Consider the following 14695-nt stretch of genomic DNA (forward strand, 5'->3'; position numbering starts at 1 on the left):
CTGTCACAGAAGCTGAGATTGACAACTGTCTCTCAGCTTGAGGACATTATCAGAGCAAATCCTTAAACCGAATTGCTACAAAAAATATTCTTTTTCACAGAGGCAAGAGAGAGCAACATGTTTAAGTTTATGCAGTTCCACTGACTTTGCCACTCTTTGTTGATTACTTCAGCCTCAGCTAGCAAAAAAAAACAGGAATCAAGCCCAAAGGCAGGTGTCACTAAATTAGACTCTGTCGTATTTCAAGTATTTGACATTTTTTCCTGGAAACTATTGCTTTCTGTGCAACAAGTTGAGCAGTGCACAGAATTCTTCTACATTTGTAACAGACATCTAGGTCCTTATCTCTGTGATCTATAAAATGCTCATTAAAACAGAGAAAATAATTTCTTCATTATATTTCTTTATGCTTTAAAGCTTTTAAGACTATTCCTAAGACAAAAAGGACATTGTGTTACCTTGATATATTCTCGGTAAAACTGGAATTTTGGATAAATAAATATAATATTTGCTTTTTGGTAGCTTTTGGTACAGAAAACATCAGTTTAAGAGAAATCTAGAAATGATAGCTAAAACACAAAAAGCCACAGATTCTGTCTATGATGGCCAATGACAGCACGTTGATTAGTCTACCTGTGTTTCCAGTATACCAGGTAGAAGAGATCCTAGAGTTCCACTTTATCAGTAGCTATTTCTTAAGTCTATTTGTCTATTTTTACTATTATGTAATTATTTACATAACCTGAGAGTTCCAAGAAGTGGAGGCAGCCTGAATTAGTAATTAGATGACAATTTTGGTAGTATTTCAAACTGGCAAAATAATTTCTTTAGTACATTTCTACTTGTTTTCAACAACTTATCATGAACCAAGAAGGGAAGTCTGGAGTTCTGAAGCTGCAATTTAGGACTCTAATCAAATTAATTTTGTATTTTCTCCTTGCACTACCAGAAACTATTAGGAAAAAAGTTATCCTTTTAGCTACTTTATGCAACAAACTGTAAAAACAGAAAACAAATCTGTGCACTCACCTCAGGTTTACCAGGACTGTTTGTTTTCTCTTTAGAAAAGTTATGTTGTTTTCTTTTTCTCTATGTAAACATTGAAGATATTAATGTTGAGATGATGGGTTTGTTTTGGAAGGCTCTAGATTTGGCAGCCCTTGCCACTGAACATGCACAATTCAAGGACTGGTGGTGGAAAGTCCAAATTGGGAAGTGCTTCTATAGGTAAGCCGTTGTTCATTTCTTCAGTGCTCAGTGAGTGAAAGTGCAGGACCTGAGCTGCTGTGTGCTGAAGAGTCAAAAATGGTTCAGTGGTTTTTAGTTAGAAAGGTCTGTTCTTTAATACAAGGAGATTATGGTCTGCTGCTGAAGGTAAAAGAGCCAATATTGAGTACCTTTAAATAACTAAATTATTTGCAGCTTCAACTTCATTAAAGATTTTCGAAGTCATTGTTTGAAGAGTCAGTAAATAAACAAAACTACTGTTAACAGAATGAACATTAGAATATTGGCTTGAGAAATATAACTGGCAATGAGATTTTTAGATTGATAAATTAATAAAAAATGAAATATTGAGGTTAACCAGTGTCTGCCAGAGATGCATTACCTGAGGAATACCAGGCAGTTCCAAAGGTGCAAGGCCTCAGAGCTAGCATGCAGGAACAGCTGGCACACAGCAACACTGGCACATGCCCTCCCCCAAGAGAAAGCAAGTGATTTGCATGAACTGAAGACAAAGCTGTGGTGAAGCTTACAATACAGCTTTTTTTTTTTTTTTTTTTTTGTTATTCACTGCATGTTAAAGATTTTTAATATCAGCAACAGATGTTTTATTATTTTTAGGAGAAAGTGTTTGCTGATGAGGAACTGGGAGAGTAAGGGAACTTGCCAGGGCAAAGAAGCTGTGGCTGTGCTTCCAGAAGACAAGCTGAAAAACATTTTGAAATATTTTGAAAGAAAGCTTAAGGAGAGCAAATGTAAATAGAATGATTGTGGGTGATGAAAGAAGTAACAGTTAAAGAAGACAGCTTTGTACTGGGGAAGAAGACCCAAGGAGTAGAAACGCAGGATTATAATGAGATGATGACAGCTGAGAAGACTGGGCCACTGTTCTGTTTGTTCCAGAAGACAGAAACCAGAAACTGTTATTATACTGTTATTATTATCAATATACAGCCAGACTAAATTGCCATCTGGGGACTTGTACAAGACCCAGAAATTCTCACGTTCCTCTGCAAACGTGTAAAAAAAACAACAAGCAATGTCCTCTACTGCCCTTTCTATTATCTATCTGAAGTAGCAGAAGTCTCCACTGCTATTTATACAGCAGTAGATTTCACATGGGACTATGCATTATTTTTAAGAGTATTTACATAAATGAGAAGAGAGAACTATTGTTAGTAAGATTAAAAATGCTAAGTAAGGTTCTCTGTATTCACTGGGAAACATACAGTGACCGTAGATGAAAATAGATGGATAATGTTCTAATTTAGTAATATTAATTGTCATAACATGAATATGTATGGTTTTTGTTACTTTTTCAAGACAGAACAATGAATTACTAATATTAAAAGAATGTTAACTTCATACGTTGTCAAAAATATTTTTTAGTCATTCAAGGTGCACTTACATCAGACAACCAGGATCACTTGTTGTTGTCTTCCATAGAATTGTGATGTCATGAATTTGTCTTTTTCATAATGTTAAATGTTTGTCTTTATAATCTCAATGTATTCAACAGCATAAGTTTTGTTTGCGTGACCTTAAAATATGGTTTTGGGCAATTCCTTTTTGGTTTATGCTTCATTAATTAATAGGCTTTTATTTAAAAAAGAAAAACAAAAAAACCCTCAACCTTCTACATCTCTCTGTTGTCTCTTTAGGTTAGGATTGTATCGAGAAGCTGAAAAACAATTCAAGTCAGCTCTCAAGCAGCAGGACATGGTTGATACAATCTTGTATTTGGCAAAAGTAAGTCATTTGCTTATTTCAGGGTGAATTGAAATCCCAACTTATCTTGGAGAAGTCCATACACTAGAAAAGCTGAGTATTGAGCTTGATAACACCATTGAGTTTATAGTGTCTGATCTCCACATAGATGTGAGATAAAAGATGCTTGCAGTTGAAATTGAAATCTATAGTTTGAAAAAAGATTTTGAACCTTCCAGATTTCATGAAAAAAATCCTTTCTGGTACCATACTCTGTTCTTTGCTCTAAAGTCCGGTGAGGATTACACAGCTAAATAATTATTGGAGTTTCAGTATGAGGAATAGTGTAGCTATCCATGGTCTCCTAGGAAACTAATGGAATAAATCAGTAAGTGAAGAGTGAAGATCAAAATCATAGTTTCACAAGCAAAATCAAAACAAACTGAGCTTAAAGAAGGCAGTCAGAGACCTTGAAGCAGAGAATGTTCTCCTTAAATAAAGGCATTAAAATCCTTAAGAAAGCAAATAGCACAGCTGAACCTCAGAATTACTTACTTGCAGATCTCACAAACATCAGACTCGTAACAATTTTCCAGGACATTCAAAGTGAGATTGCTTCTGAGAAACTAAACCTGCATTTTTCTTCCGCTAGTCCTAAAAAGAGATGAAATCAGTTTTGCTGTCAGCTCTTGTCAAGGCAGCTGTCTCAAATCTATCCAAAAATCCTCATTAGCAGTAGATAATTCAGATATTCATATGATGATATTTGCTGTACCTTTGTATTTCTTGAGCTGTTTACTTTTAGAATGTAAATTACCGTTTATATCTGAAGATGTATCTTCAATACAGCAGTTTGAGTTAGTTTATTCATTGAGCTTAGTCATTTTAGAATTGTATCACTAACAGGAGTCACTCTGTAAAATACGTTATCTACAGAGAATGATCCAAGTAACATTGGATTGCACTAACAAACAGTGATTTATGATGGGAGATGTGTACAGCCATTTCTCACCACTAGCTCATGTAAGAGCAGGTTTGAACTTCTACTTCCCACTCCATAGACCAGCTAGCTCAAGTGGAAGGCATTACACAACATGAGCTAGTGACAGTTAGTGCCTGGGTGGACAGGCAGTAGAGTAGGACACTGAATTATATCTTGATCTGACAATACTGAAAAAAATAAATCTTGAGTTAAGCAGCCATTAAAAAGTAATAGGATTACCTCAAGTTCGGTGTAAACTGACCAATACCGCACTCCCTATTAGTTTTCTTGTTACATTCTCTACAACAACAGTTAGCAAGAGTTTGTTAGTTCTATTTTAAGTTTTCCTGAAAGCTAACTCTCCTTTGAAGTGTAATTTATGAAAGAAAGATTAAAAGATTGAAAGAAAACTGAAAAAGTAAAGACCATTAAAACAAGTCAAGATTGTTGAGAAGTTACGAAGTATTTCATGACCCAGACTGGCTGGGAATAGGGTTTTTATACCTGGGTAAGAGATAAAACGTATTTCATAAACAAAGATAAAAAGATTTTTTAAAAGGAACATATCTTACGGAGTTTATCTCCTCTTTTAACAGTTCTTATTCTAAGAATATGAAGATAGCTTCATAGCTAGATTAGGACAAAACCCAAACATGCAAACAAATAAACAAAACTTCCAGCTTACGAAAATTTCAGGTATGTCAAGTAGTATTATTAAATGCGATATTTTTCCATCAGGAGCACTGAAAACACTTTTCCACTCAGTGGGAGACAGATAAGTCACTGTAGTCATCTAGTTTCTCAAAGTAGGTGAGTGAGGAGGGTTTCCTTTGCTGTAGCTGCTTTTTAAGATACCACGAAACAGGAAGGCTTTCGATTTGTACTCTCAGACTGCTGCAGAGGTGGCCCCTATCAACACATTGACGTCCTCTATCTAATTATCACACAAAGTTATCCACATCACATGTGGTCATAATCAGCATAGAAGCCAAAATTACAAGGACTGAAATGCCTTTTTGCTGCTAAGGGATTTTATTATTTATGAAAGGAAAAGCTGGCAGAGCAGTAAGAAAATTTGACAGCATCACTGCCTGGTGCAGTGCAGTCTAATTAGACCAAGTAAAATATTTTGTTATTTCAGCACTATCAACCTGAATATGCAGTACTTTCAAGCCCAAATATACATTTTTAAAACTATATATAAGGTAATATGTGCACCTCAGTGTCAAAGTTTTGTTATTTTGATACGGTGATAACATTTTTTAGTTTAGGGTAATGTCTGGATTAATAAATAATGTCTAGATGATATGCATTCAAATTTAATTATCTTAATTAGCCTATTATATTAATATATTAATTAGTCTATTTTATCTATATCCAGTATTAGCTGCCTTATTTTTGTAATATTACCCACAATCTCAGCTAATTTGGGAGGATTCATTCCTTCCATTTAACCTCCCTTGTATAACAGCAGTATAAGAGGACATTTTAATTTTTTTATACACTTTATTTTCTTAGGTGTATTTGCGTTTGGATCAGCCTGTAACAGCAGTAAACCTTTTCAAGCAAGGATTAGAACGATTTCCAGGAGAAGTGACTCTTATTTGTGGAATTGCCAGGATCTACGAGGTATGCATGCAATATGTAATTGTGGCCAAGGCTAGCAGCCCAAGCAAGTAAAAGAGCCAACAGTTGAACGTAAGTGTAAAGACATCAGAAATTAAGTACACTGATCTACAGTATCATTAATGCAAAAATATAATCTAAAATTCCAAAGTAGTGTCGGGGGAGTCTTGGACACTTCTTTCAGTGGTTCATTACAACAGTGAGATCCTATTTTTCCTTGTTGAGATGTGCAGAAGTAAAATCACATTAAGTCAAGCATTCCAGGTGTTGTCCATGTATCTAGGCCTAGTTCATCTACAAGTATTTTAAATTGGACTAAAAGCACTCAAGTCATCAACAGCCTGCTGGCAGGATTAAGCAGCGAGATAGACTACTGATAAGGGTTGTCTTTATTGTCCCATAAGTCACAGTTGACTTCTTAAGCTGGTGAGGACAGTTGGAACATGTTTCTTAGTTATGGAAATAGTTGTTATTTTAATTAGGATTAGTTTTAAAGTAGTTGTTTCAGTTTAGCTTGGTAACCACGTATTTTGCATTTTTGAAATGTGTATCTTCACGTTAAGTAGTGGACTTAGTGATTATATTCCCAAACCAATGTTTAAAACAAAGTCACGTAGTGTTCTTTTTTCTACATTCATATTTGGCATTCTTTCCTATTCTCATCATTTTCATCTAACCCCTAAGCATTAATCCATTTTCATATTAAATCCTTTTTGTCCTTCAGCAAGGAAGAAAATATCTGCATAATTTTAGAGGCATTTCTTTCTGAATTGTTAAACAGTTTTTAATATGGATATGATTTTGCAGAACCATATAAATAACATTGCATAACCCTTTAAGGAATTATTAAAGAGAAACCTGAAGTTGACAGGATATAGTTTTTACACTGACACCTGAGTGCAGGATTATAGCTTTATTAGCAAAGATCTGTACTGCAGCAGAGAGCTGTTCTTGCTACACAATCATAAATGGAATATATGCATCAGGCATCTTAATCAGAACTTCTCTCTGCCACTACTTTCTCATTGCAGAAAGAGTTATGGACCTTGTTTGCTTTTAAAAAAGCATTATTTGTACAGGGACAGCTTTGGTACTGTTTCCTTTAATGGCAGGAAATACATTTTTAATGGCTAAACGTGCTACTAAGGTTAAATAAAAGTTTGTTCTTTCTCCAGATTGAAAGTACAATCTATCTACAGCACACAGGTAGAAACTATTCCTCTCTAAACACAAGTGTGTTTTTAACCACTTTATTTTCTTCTAATATAGAACAAGGTCCTGTGGTGATTTGCTTCCTCAGAAACAGTGATGTTTACAGCAAAGAATCCACCTTGATTCATTTGCCAACCAGCATATATCCAAGCGTATTTTGAAGTGAAATATAGTTCTCTTAACTGGCATATCCTAGCAAGTCCAAGTTTTGGTAATAAATCCACGATTCCTGTTTTCAAAGGCATATACTAATTCTTCACATACAATTATACTCTTACTTATGTTCAAAGCAATTCATGAGTTGACTTAGAAAACATTGAAAATAATGGAGACGTTGTCAGGGGAAATAAGTTTTCTGTTTTATTTCATACTAGGAAATTGGCTGGACAGTACTGTGTATCTTAAGGTGTTGTACAAAAGCTAGCAAATACCCATTGTACATGCTGAGCTTATGGCCAATCTTTCTTCCTTAAAAATATCTTTTTTGTACCAGTGGCATAGAATTATGACAAGTACAGCTAGCATTGATAAATGCATTCTTCTCATGGATGTGTGTCACTTCAAAAGTTGCTGAAAAGTGATTTAGCATTGTACAATTAGTGAACTGTAAAAGCATACAGTATTAATCTCAATTAAGTACTGTGCAGGACACAGATAAAGCACTCAGTAGATAGACATTTTGGTAAGTTTTATTATAGAAATTGCTGATAAAAGTAGAATTAATCCGATTTTTCCCCCTTACTTAGGAAATGAATGATATATCTTCAGCTGCAGAGTACTATAAAGAGGTCTTAAAACAAGACAATACTCACGTGGAAGCAATAGCATGCATTGGCAGTAACCGTTTTTACTCAGACCAGCCTGAGATAGCTCTGCGGTTCTATAGGTATCTATTCTTGTGGGGAGGGAGGAGGAACTGGATGCATAGAAGGTTGATAGGGTTGGCTTTTGTAATGCTGACAGTAAAACAGCTAAGAGATTGACACTGATAAAGTTTTGGACAAAGATCACCAGAAAATCAGCTCACTAATATACATATCTTCTCTGCCAGTGATAATTGCATCTCTCTCAAAGAATTTCTCATTGCTGCACATGAAGCTTGTAGAGGTATCAAGAGGTTATTTAAATCACTGATTGTTTGATTATTAAACCAGAAGTGATCTCTCACAACATGAGGCAGTTTAAGAACACTGTACCTTACTCTCAACTTCATTTGCTTTCAGGAGGCATATGGGCTTCCTGTTCAGCCTTTGGAGAAGGAGAGGGCTTTGAAAAACTCTACCTGAAGGCATAGGTAGTTGTGACCACAAAACCTCTTACTTTAATGTAGACTGGGATTCCCTTGTGTTTTGCTGCAAGTAATAAAAAGACATTTAAATGATGCCTGTTTTTATTTTATTTTAATACAGCCAGATTGCAAAGGAGTCTGACTCATATTCCTAAGCCTAAGAGCAGACTGAAGCGGTACAAGCACTGCAATGTCATGTCTGGTGTACCTGAGCTGCTTAATGCTTTAAGTTTAGAAACTCACAGTGATACCAATAGCAGCAGCCCTCTTAAACCCTGGCCCTCTTAGCATATCTGTTTTCCCTATAAATGTTAATCAGCTGAATTTTATAAAACATCTCTATTCTAGAAGACAAATAAAATCAATTTGAATCAAAACTTGACTTATGCTTCAAAAGTAAGATCAGTGTAGGTTCATATACTAGATGCAGTGGTACTGATTAAAGTGGTGTTGAAGGATAGGAATGAAACAAAAATTTGAAGTCTGAAGCGTTACAAAGAGTAGCTGGAAAAAATCACGGTCTGATTGAGGTTAAGGGACTGGAAAGAGGAAATGGAGAAAATCTGTGTACAGCTCTGTTTTACAGTAAAGTCAGATCACGTGATGCTGTCAAAATACCAGAACTTATCTAATTTACATGAAGACTGTTTTGTACAGCTCTAATTCCACTAACCAGAAATGCTATGCATTACCCACTTAACCAACTGTCGGTGTATAATCAATGACTATTAAAATGTTATAACTACAAAATAAACAAGAGAGTTAGGCAAAGCAGATTATGATAACAAAAAGAGAATAGACAGAAAGCTTACCTCTATCCTGGGCTCACTTACAAAACTTCAGCAGAGCGGATGTCCAGAAGAGATCCTTCCCCCTGGTTGCCAGCTCTTAAATGGGTCTCGGAGGCTCTAGCCTGGCTCCACGCCTTCCGGCAGCACAGGAGAATTGCCTTCAGCTGTGCTCCTCTGGCTGACTCATGGCTCACCTCAGGTGATCAATCAGAGGTTCAGGCCGTCACTCAGCAGTTCTCATACCGTTAGACTATAACAAAATTGTCTGAGAGCACAAAATACAGTTAACTTACATGGCTACCACGCTCTTTTGGAATAGGGAGTAAGGAGAAGATAATTTTGTCATTTAGAATAGGACTCATATTTTAAATTGATCTTAAAAATAAATTAATATTTTCTTTCAATCTAGACGGCTCCTGCAGATGGGTGTTTATAACTACCAGCTTTTTAACAATCTGGGCCTCTGTTGCTTCTATGCCCAGCAGTATGATATGACACTAACTTCATTTGAACGTGCGCTGTTTTTGGCTGAAAATGAAGAGGAGACAGCAGATGTGTGGTACAACCTGGGACATGTGGCTGTGGTATGAAAAACACTAAAGTCATTCTGAAAAAGTACAGAAACTGGAAAACAGCTTGGAAGTAATCATTGTCCTACTTTGAAATATGAAAGCTGATATTGTCATGGATAAAGTATAGTACAGACTTAACTAAGGGTTTATTTGCATTTCAGGAGACAAGAAGAGGCAAGGAAAGTTTTGCACATGATCACAGAATAGAATTTACTCCTGCTAAAAGGCACTCCCTTCCCAACCATCTTCAGCCTTCCATTCTTTCTGAAAATTTGCAGTACATCCCAGCCCTTGGGGGCTAGTCCAACAAAAAAATTGCGTTCAAGATATTTTTCTCTGGGCTGTAACTTATGTGACATAAAGCATTAGATTGATTTTCTGGTCATAAAGAATGCTGAGCAGTGGGTAGCTGAGGAGGCATGTTATCCTGTTGTGGTAGGCAACAGAAGTATTTTGTAATTATGTAATAAAATTTGTTAAGTTTGTGCATTAATTTGCATTAAGTGCCCATTTTTATGGATGTTCTGCCAGAAGTTGTGTTAGATATCTGTTTATCTGCCCAGAATAGGGTTACTAAATAATGTTTTTGTTAGCTTTCCCTTACAGGGTCTGTCCAAATGCTGATTACTGTTTAACTTAAGTCAGAGAGAAACTCAGCTGCTCTTCTTCTTTATAGAGTAACTAGGATAAACATATTAATTTATACTGCCTAAAACACCAAAATCTGAATTAGTATGCATGTATTTTTCAGCATTTTTCACTTAGAAGATTTAACCTGATGCTGTATCGGTTTTGTCCTAAAACTAGAGCATTAAAGCAGTGGCTCCATACAAAGAGATTAATCTCCCTTTTTCTGTCTTGTACTAAGTAGCTTTATATGGCTTTTTTTTAATCCATGAAGAGACTGAGAAGCAGAATGATTTTTTGCCTGGAGACACTTCTATTTTCCTTACCTTGTTATAAAAGGTATCATATTGCATGGTCTTTAGATGATACTCTTGCCATCTAAAAGTTAAATTGGATGAACTGAATCTCACTTGAAGCATGGAAATTTGTCCTGGAGAGGAACAATGCTGTCTGGATAAAGAATGAGAAATAAATGAGATGATCTGAGAAGAAAGCACATATGGTTCTCATCAGCATGTTTTTATTGTAATTTGCACTTCATGGTAGTACATATGTATGAAAAAGATGACCAAAACAGCAAAACAGATGCATGTTGTTTCCAGTATTTTCACAAAGTAAAATGCAATCTTACTTTTAGGGGATAGGAGACCTGAATCTGGCTTACCAGTGTTTCAAACTGACCTTAATCAACAATAACGACTATGCAGAAGCTTACAACAACTTGGCTGTGCTGGAAATGCAAAAAGGTCACATTGAACAGGTTGGTGTTGAAAATGTACCTAAGCAGAATGCTTCCTCTGGCCTGCTTATACTAAAAGACTTCAGGAAAGTTGGTGGCTCATTTCACCTCAAGTGGGTATGCTGTGTTACGTTGCAATTAGCTGTGTAACTGGCAAACACAGTTGGCTGAAAGCAATCAGTGGACGCTTTTATATGCATACAGTGGAAGATAGAATCTCTTTGTTGAACTATTAGAACTACTGTGGACTATTTTAACCTTTCTGCTTAGGAGCAAGACTGTTTGGGGGGGAGGGGGTACATGTAGACATTGGGGAGCTACAATATAGTATAATATAATGAGTTTTTAAAATACATTTTTAAGAGCAAATCATTCTGAAGTTAGCTTTATTCAGGTAGGCTGGCGATCACCATGGGAGTGAGCCCAGCACTGGATGATTTCAGATGAAGTTCAGTTTTGGTTTCAGCTTCGTATTCAGTCACACTACTGACATTTAAATCCTAGGTAGAACTTCTGTTCATTGCAGAAGTCATTGCTAACAACTAGGAATAGGGAGCCTTTACACTGTAATCAAATATTTTGTATTTTGTTTTTCAGCTTAAAATTTTCAATTTTCTTCTTGCCTCACACGCATAATAAAAATTAGGATCGTTCAGAACAAAAAGTATAGAAAACAATATGAAGACATTCTGCTTGTCTATTAATTTATTTTATTTCACAGTGTTATTGCATGCATGTGCTCAAAGTTGCTGGACTGAGGGAGTCTTAATGAATTCTATGCTCTCTACCTTTCCACTTTACAGATATCATTGTATTTAAAAGATGTGATATATTTCCACATTCTCCATGCTATAGTGAATGCGTTCAGAATCTGATCCAAATTTTCTGTTGAATTTATGGCATAAAAATGCATGCTCTGGTACTTAATTTTTTATTGGTTTTTAACATTGTTTTGCTGGTCAGAAAAAGGACTGACTCCAGCAAGTAGATTATTCAGTACTTAATCAGAGTCAAGTTTTACAGCTTCACATTTCTCAGTGATTTGTTTAAAAGTACATCCTAGGCCCAAAGATCTTTTTCTTTATTTCTTTCTTTCATGGGAGAAACTATTTGCCGTATTCTTCAAAATGTTTGGGCAATTTAGGCTGAGCAAAACAGAACGCATGGTCATTTGGAAGTCTATTAAGTCCCAATAAAAGAGAACTCCAGATTATTTCTTTCAGGGATTATGAAGATTGCATTAGATCCTTCCCTCACAGATTTTTAACATGTTTGTTTTTTTCTGTACCCAGGCAAGAGCTTTGCTGCAGACTGCTTCTTACTTAGCACCTCATATGTATGAGCCCCACTTTAATTTTGCAGTACTCTCAGAGAAGGTAAGGCTCTGTCCTATCCTTAAAGTCTAAAAATTGAACCTCTGTGGGGTAGGATTTTTTTATTGTTAGTACTTTTTTTCTTTCTAAATAGGTAGGATTAAAAAAAAAAAAAAAAAAAAAATGCATAACCTCAAGATAAAACTTAAGTTACATTTTCATTTTAATACCCAGAAGGTTTGTAAAAGCAGTCGTTCAGATATTTGCTGTTAAGAGTAGCCAACTAGCTACAGAGTAACTGTAATTCTAAAAATATGTTTGGAAGATGAACAATCCATTAATAATTCCACTTCTTTACAGTCAATGACTCTTTCAGAATGTGAACTGATAGAGTATCAAATGATTTATCAGTAATCGTTGAAGGAATCCTGGTTATTAAACTCCTATTTTAGTGATCTCAAAGGGAATATCTGTTCTTCAGATTTGTGACCACTGAATTTTGTGTGCTGATATTTTATTCATAATGAGGTCTCAGACACTGAATTACCACCAATAAAGAGAAACTTGTCCCAGAATTTTGTAAAATTGGAAAAAAAATACTCCTTGGCTGGAGCCTACAACTTTAAGATTCGGTTATGAGTCCGTTTGTGTAGCAGCACAACTCCTACAGATACTTAAGTACACGCATCAAGGAGAGGATAACTCATTAATTTGTAAACATATCTTCATTGTGAAATGGAAGACTGTTTATAATAATTGCATTCTGTAATTACTGATTAAAGAGTAAATCCTAGTTTGCAAATGTCATGATGTATCTTTTTGCCCAGAAGAACTGCATTGGTTGTAGGAGGAGACAGATGGCAAGATCATCTAGCTGTTAATGAAGTGTGATAACAGATCCGGTGTAAGGGATGGTTTACAAGACAGAAATCTCTGGCCTGGACTGCTTTTTTTCTCTTCAGAGAATTATTGATGTACCAAAGCTGTGTGTAGACTGACACACAGGCAACGAATTCAGGTCTCACTTCCCATCCAGAATCTATCACTTTTTCTAGATGGGATCCCAAACGTTTGTTTGTTTTTGTGAACTCACTTTCTGAGATGCTGTCCTTACACGCACTTCCCTCATCCAAAAAACTGCTGGCTATTTAAGAAAAAAAAAACACAACAAAGTTGGAAACAACGTGCAAACAGTTCTAAAAACAGCAAAGGAGTAACATACAATTAATTAGTTCTCTGATCCTATCCCTGTCTCTCTGTGAGGAAGCAGGAAGTCACAAGGGGTTGCAACCTTTGCAGGTGCCAGTTTGACTCCCTCCTTTCTCTATTTATGACAGCACTTCAATGAAATTTAAAATCAGGTCTTCCCCTTTTTATTCCTTCTCACTTTAAGTAGTGAGCATAGCGTACCCTGTTGTCTTTCCTCCAAGTCGGGTAGGATATGAAGTTGTTTCGATGCACCCCTCCCATTAAAATAAATAAATAAATCACACTTCTGTCTTTTATCTCGTCACCCCTTGTAGTAAGTATGAGGTCGTACTCAGGACCAACTGGTTACATTTAAACATTTGTGAGTATTAGAAATGTACTGCACAAAATGTATGATGCAAGTGTTGTCATGCTTGTACTTACAAAATTATTTTGTGTATCTTACAGATTGGAGATTTTCAGAGGAGTTACATGGCTGCTCAAAAGTCAGAGGAAGCATTTCCAGGCCACGTTGATACACAACAACTCATCAAACAACTAAAAGAGCGCTTTGCTATGCTCTGATAACATATTTTTTGAACGTGTAAAATCTGCTTAAAGTTCTCTAGAGTTAAAGTTCCATACATTTTATTCAAAGTAGGTAAATTGTACTTAATCCATTCCTGTTGCAAACACTATGCTATTTAGAGTAGCAGGAAAGGTTTGGGAGTCTGTGTTAGCTTCTGTTATCTTAAAACACAGCTAGAAAACATGTTTCACTTACATACAACCAAGAACACAGAAGTGGCAGGATGTTGCCAGTATGAAAACTTTCAAATAATTATCTATTAACAACTAAGTGTGTATTTAATATTAATAAACATTTCTGAAGACATTTTTCTGACTTTTCTGCAGAAAAAGAAAGTTTTTATATATTCTTGTGTGACAATCTGTTGAGCCTCACAGAGTAAGTATGCTTCGTAACTAGTCTCCAGACTTGGTTTTGATAGTATACTTTCTATATTTTCTTACTGCATGTTAAGTTTTAAACCTATGCTGAGCAAAATTGTGTTTTTTGGTATGGAGACAAAACAGACGTTCTTATATTCCTTGTTGTACTTTATGACTTAAATAAATTCCAGCTTCTATGGTTTGTCGCTTTTACTTACATAAGTTAAAATTACATCCTCATTACCTTGAAAGTAAGAGTCAGAGGCTGTAAAGCAGTTTGAAATACAGCAGAAGCAGTACTAAGCAAAACACGTATTCCTCTCTACTTAGAAGAGAGAGCTTAATCTTCATTTTAGTGAGGGAAAAAGATATGTAAGAACCTGGCTAAGTGCATATTAACAGTTGGGAACAAAACATTGATTGGGTGGTTACCTGTGCTCCCCCACCTGGTACCGTCAGAATATTCTCAGAAACC

At 35.7% G+C, this 14695-nt stretch overlaps 1 protein-coding gene and 1 long non-coding RNA gene across 3 annotated transcripts in view; one reads left to right on the top strand and one right to left on the bottom strand.

Annotated features, from left to right (window-relative positions):
- Positions 1-14164, top strand: part of TTC8 (tetratricopeptide repeat domain 8) — a 36439-nt gene extending 22275 nt beyond the window's left edge. For both annotated transcript variants that reach the window (XM_048948402.1, XM_048948403.1), the window contains 8 exons: positions 1142-1227; positions 2886-2973; positions 5432-5542; positions 7498-7637; positions 9240-9414; positions 10667-10789; positions 12061-12144; positions 13738-14164. In XM_048948402.1, coding sequence (XP_048804359.1) covers positions 1142-1227; positions 2886-2973; positions 5432-5542; positions 7498-7637; positions 9240-9414; positions 10667-10789; positions 12061-12144; positions 13738-13854 — 924 coding nt within the window. In that variant the 3' untranslated portion in view covers positions 13855-14164. The remainder of the gene's footprint in view (positions 1-1141; positions 1228-2885; positions 2974-5431; positions 5543-7497; positions 7638-9239; positions 9415-10666; positions 10790-12060; positions 12145-13737) is intronic.
- On the bottom strand, positions 1189-10660 carry LOC125694761 (uncharacterized). The gene is made up of 3 exons (XR_007377696.1): positions 10356-10660; positions 3487-3585; positions 1189-1291 (listed from the first exon to the last, which is right to left on the bottom strand). It is a non-coding gene; the product is annotated as an uncharacterized LOC125694761 (long non-coding RNA).
- Positions 14165-14695: the final 531 nt, after the last annotated feature.

Source organism: Lagopus muta, chromosome 6 (genome assembly GCF_023343835.1).
Source record: "Lagopus muta isolate bLagMut1 chromosome 6, bLagMut1 primary, whole genome shotgun sequence".
Lineage (NCBI taxonomy): Eukaryota > Metazoa > Chordata > Aves > Galliformes > Phasianidae > Lagopus > Lagopus muta.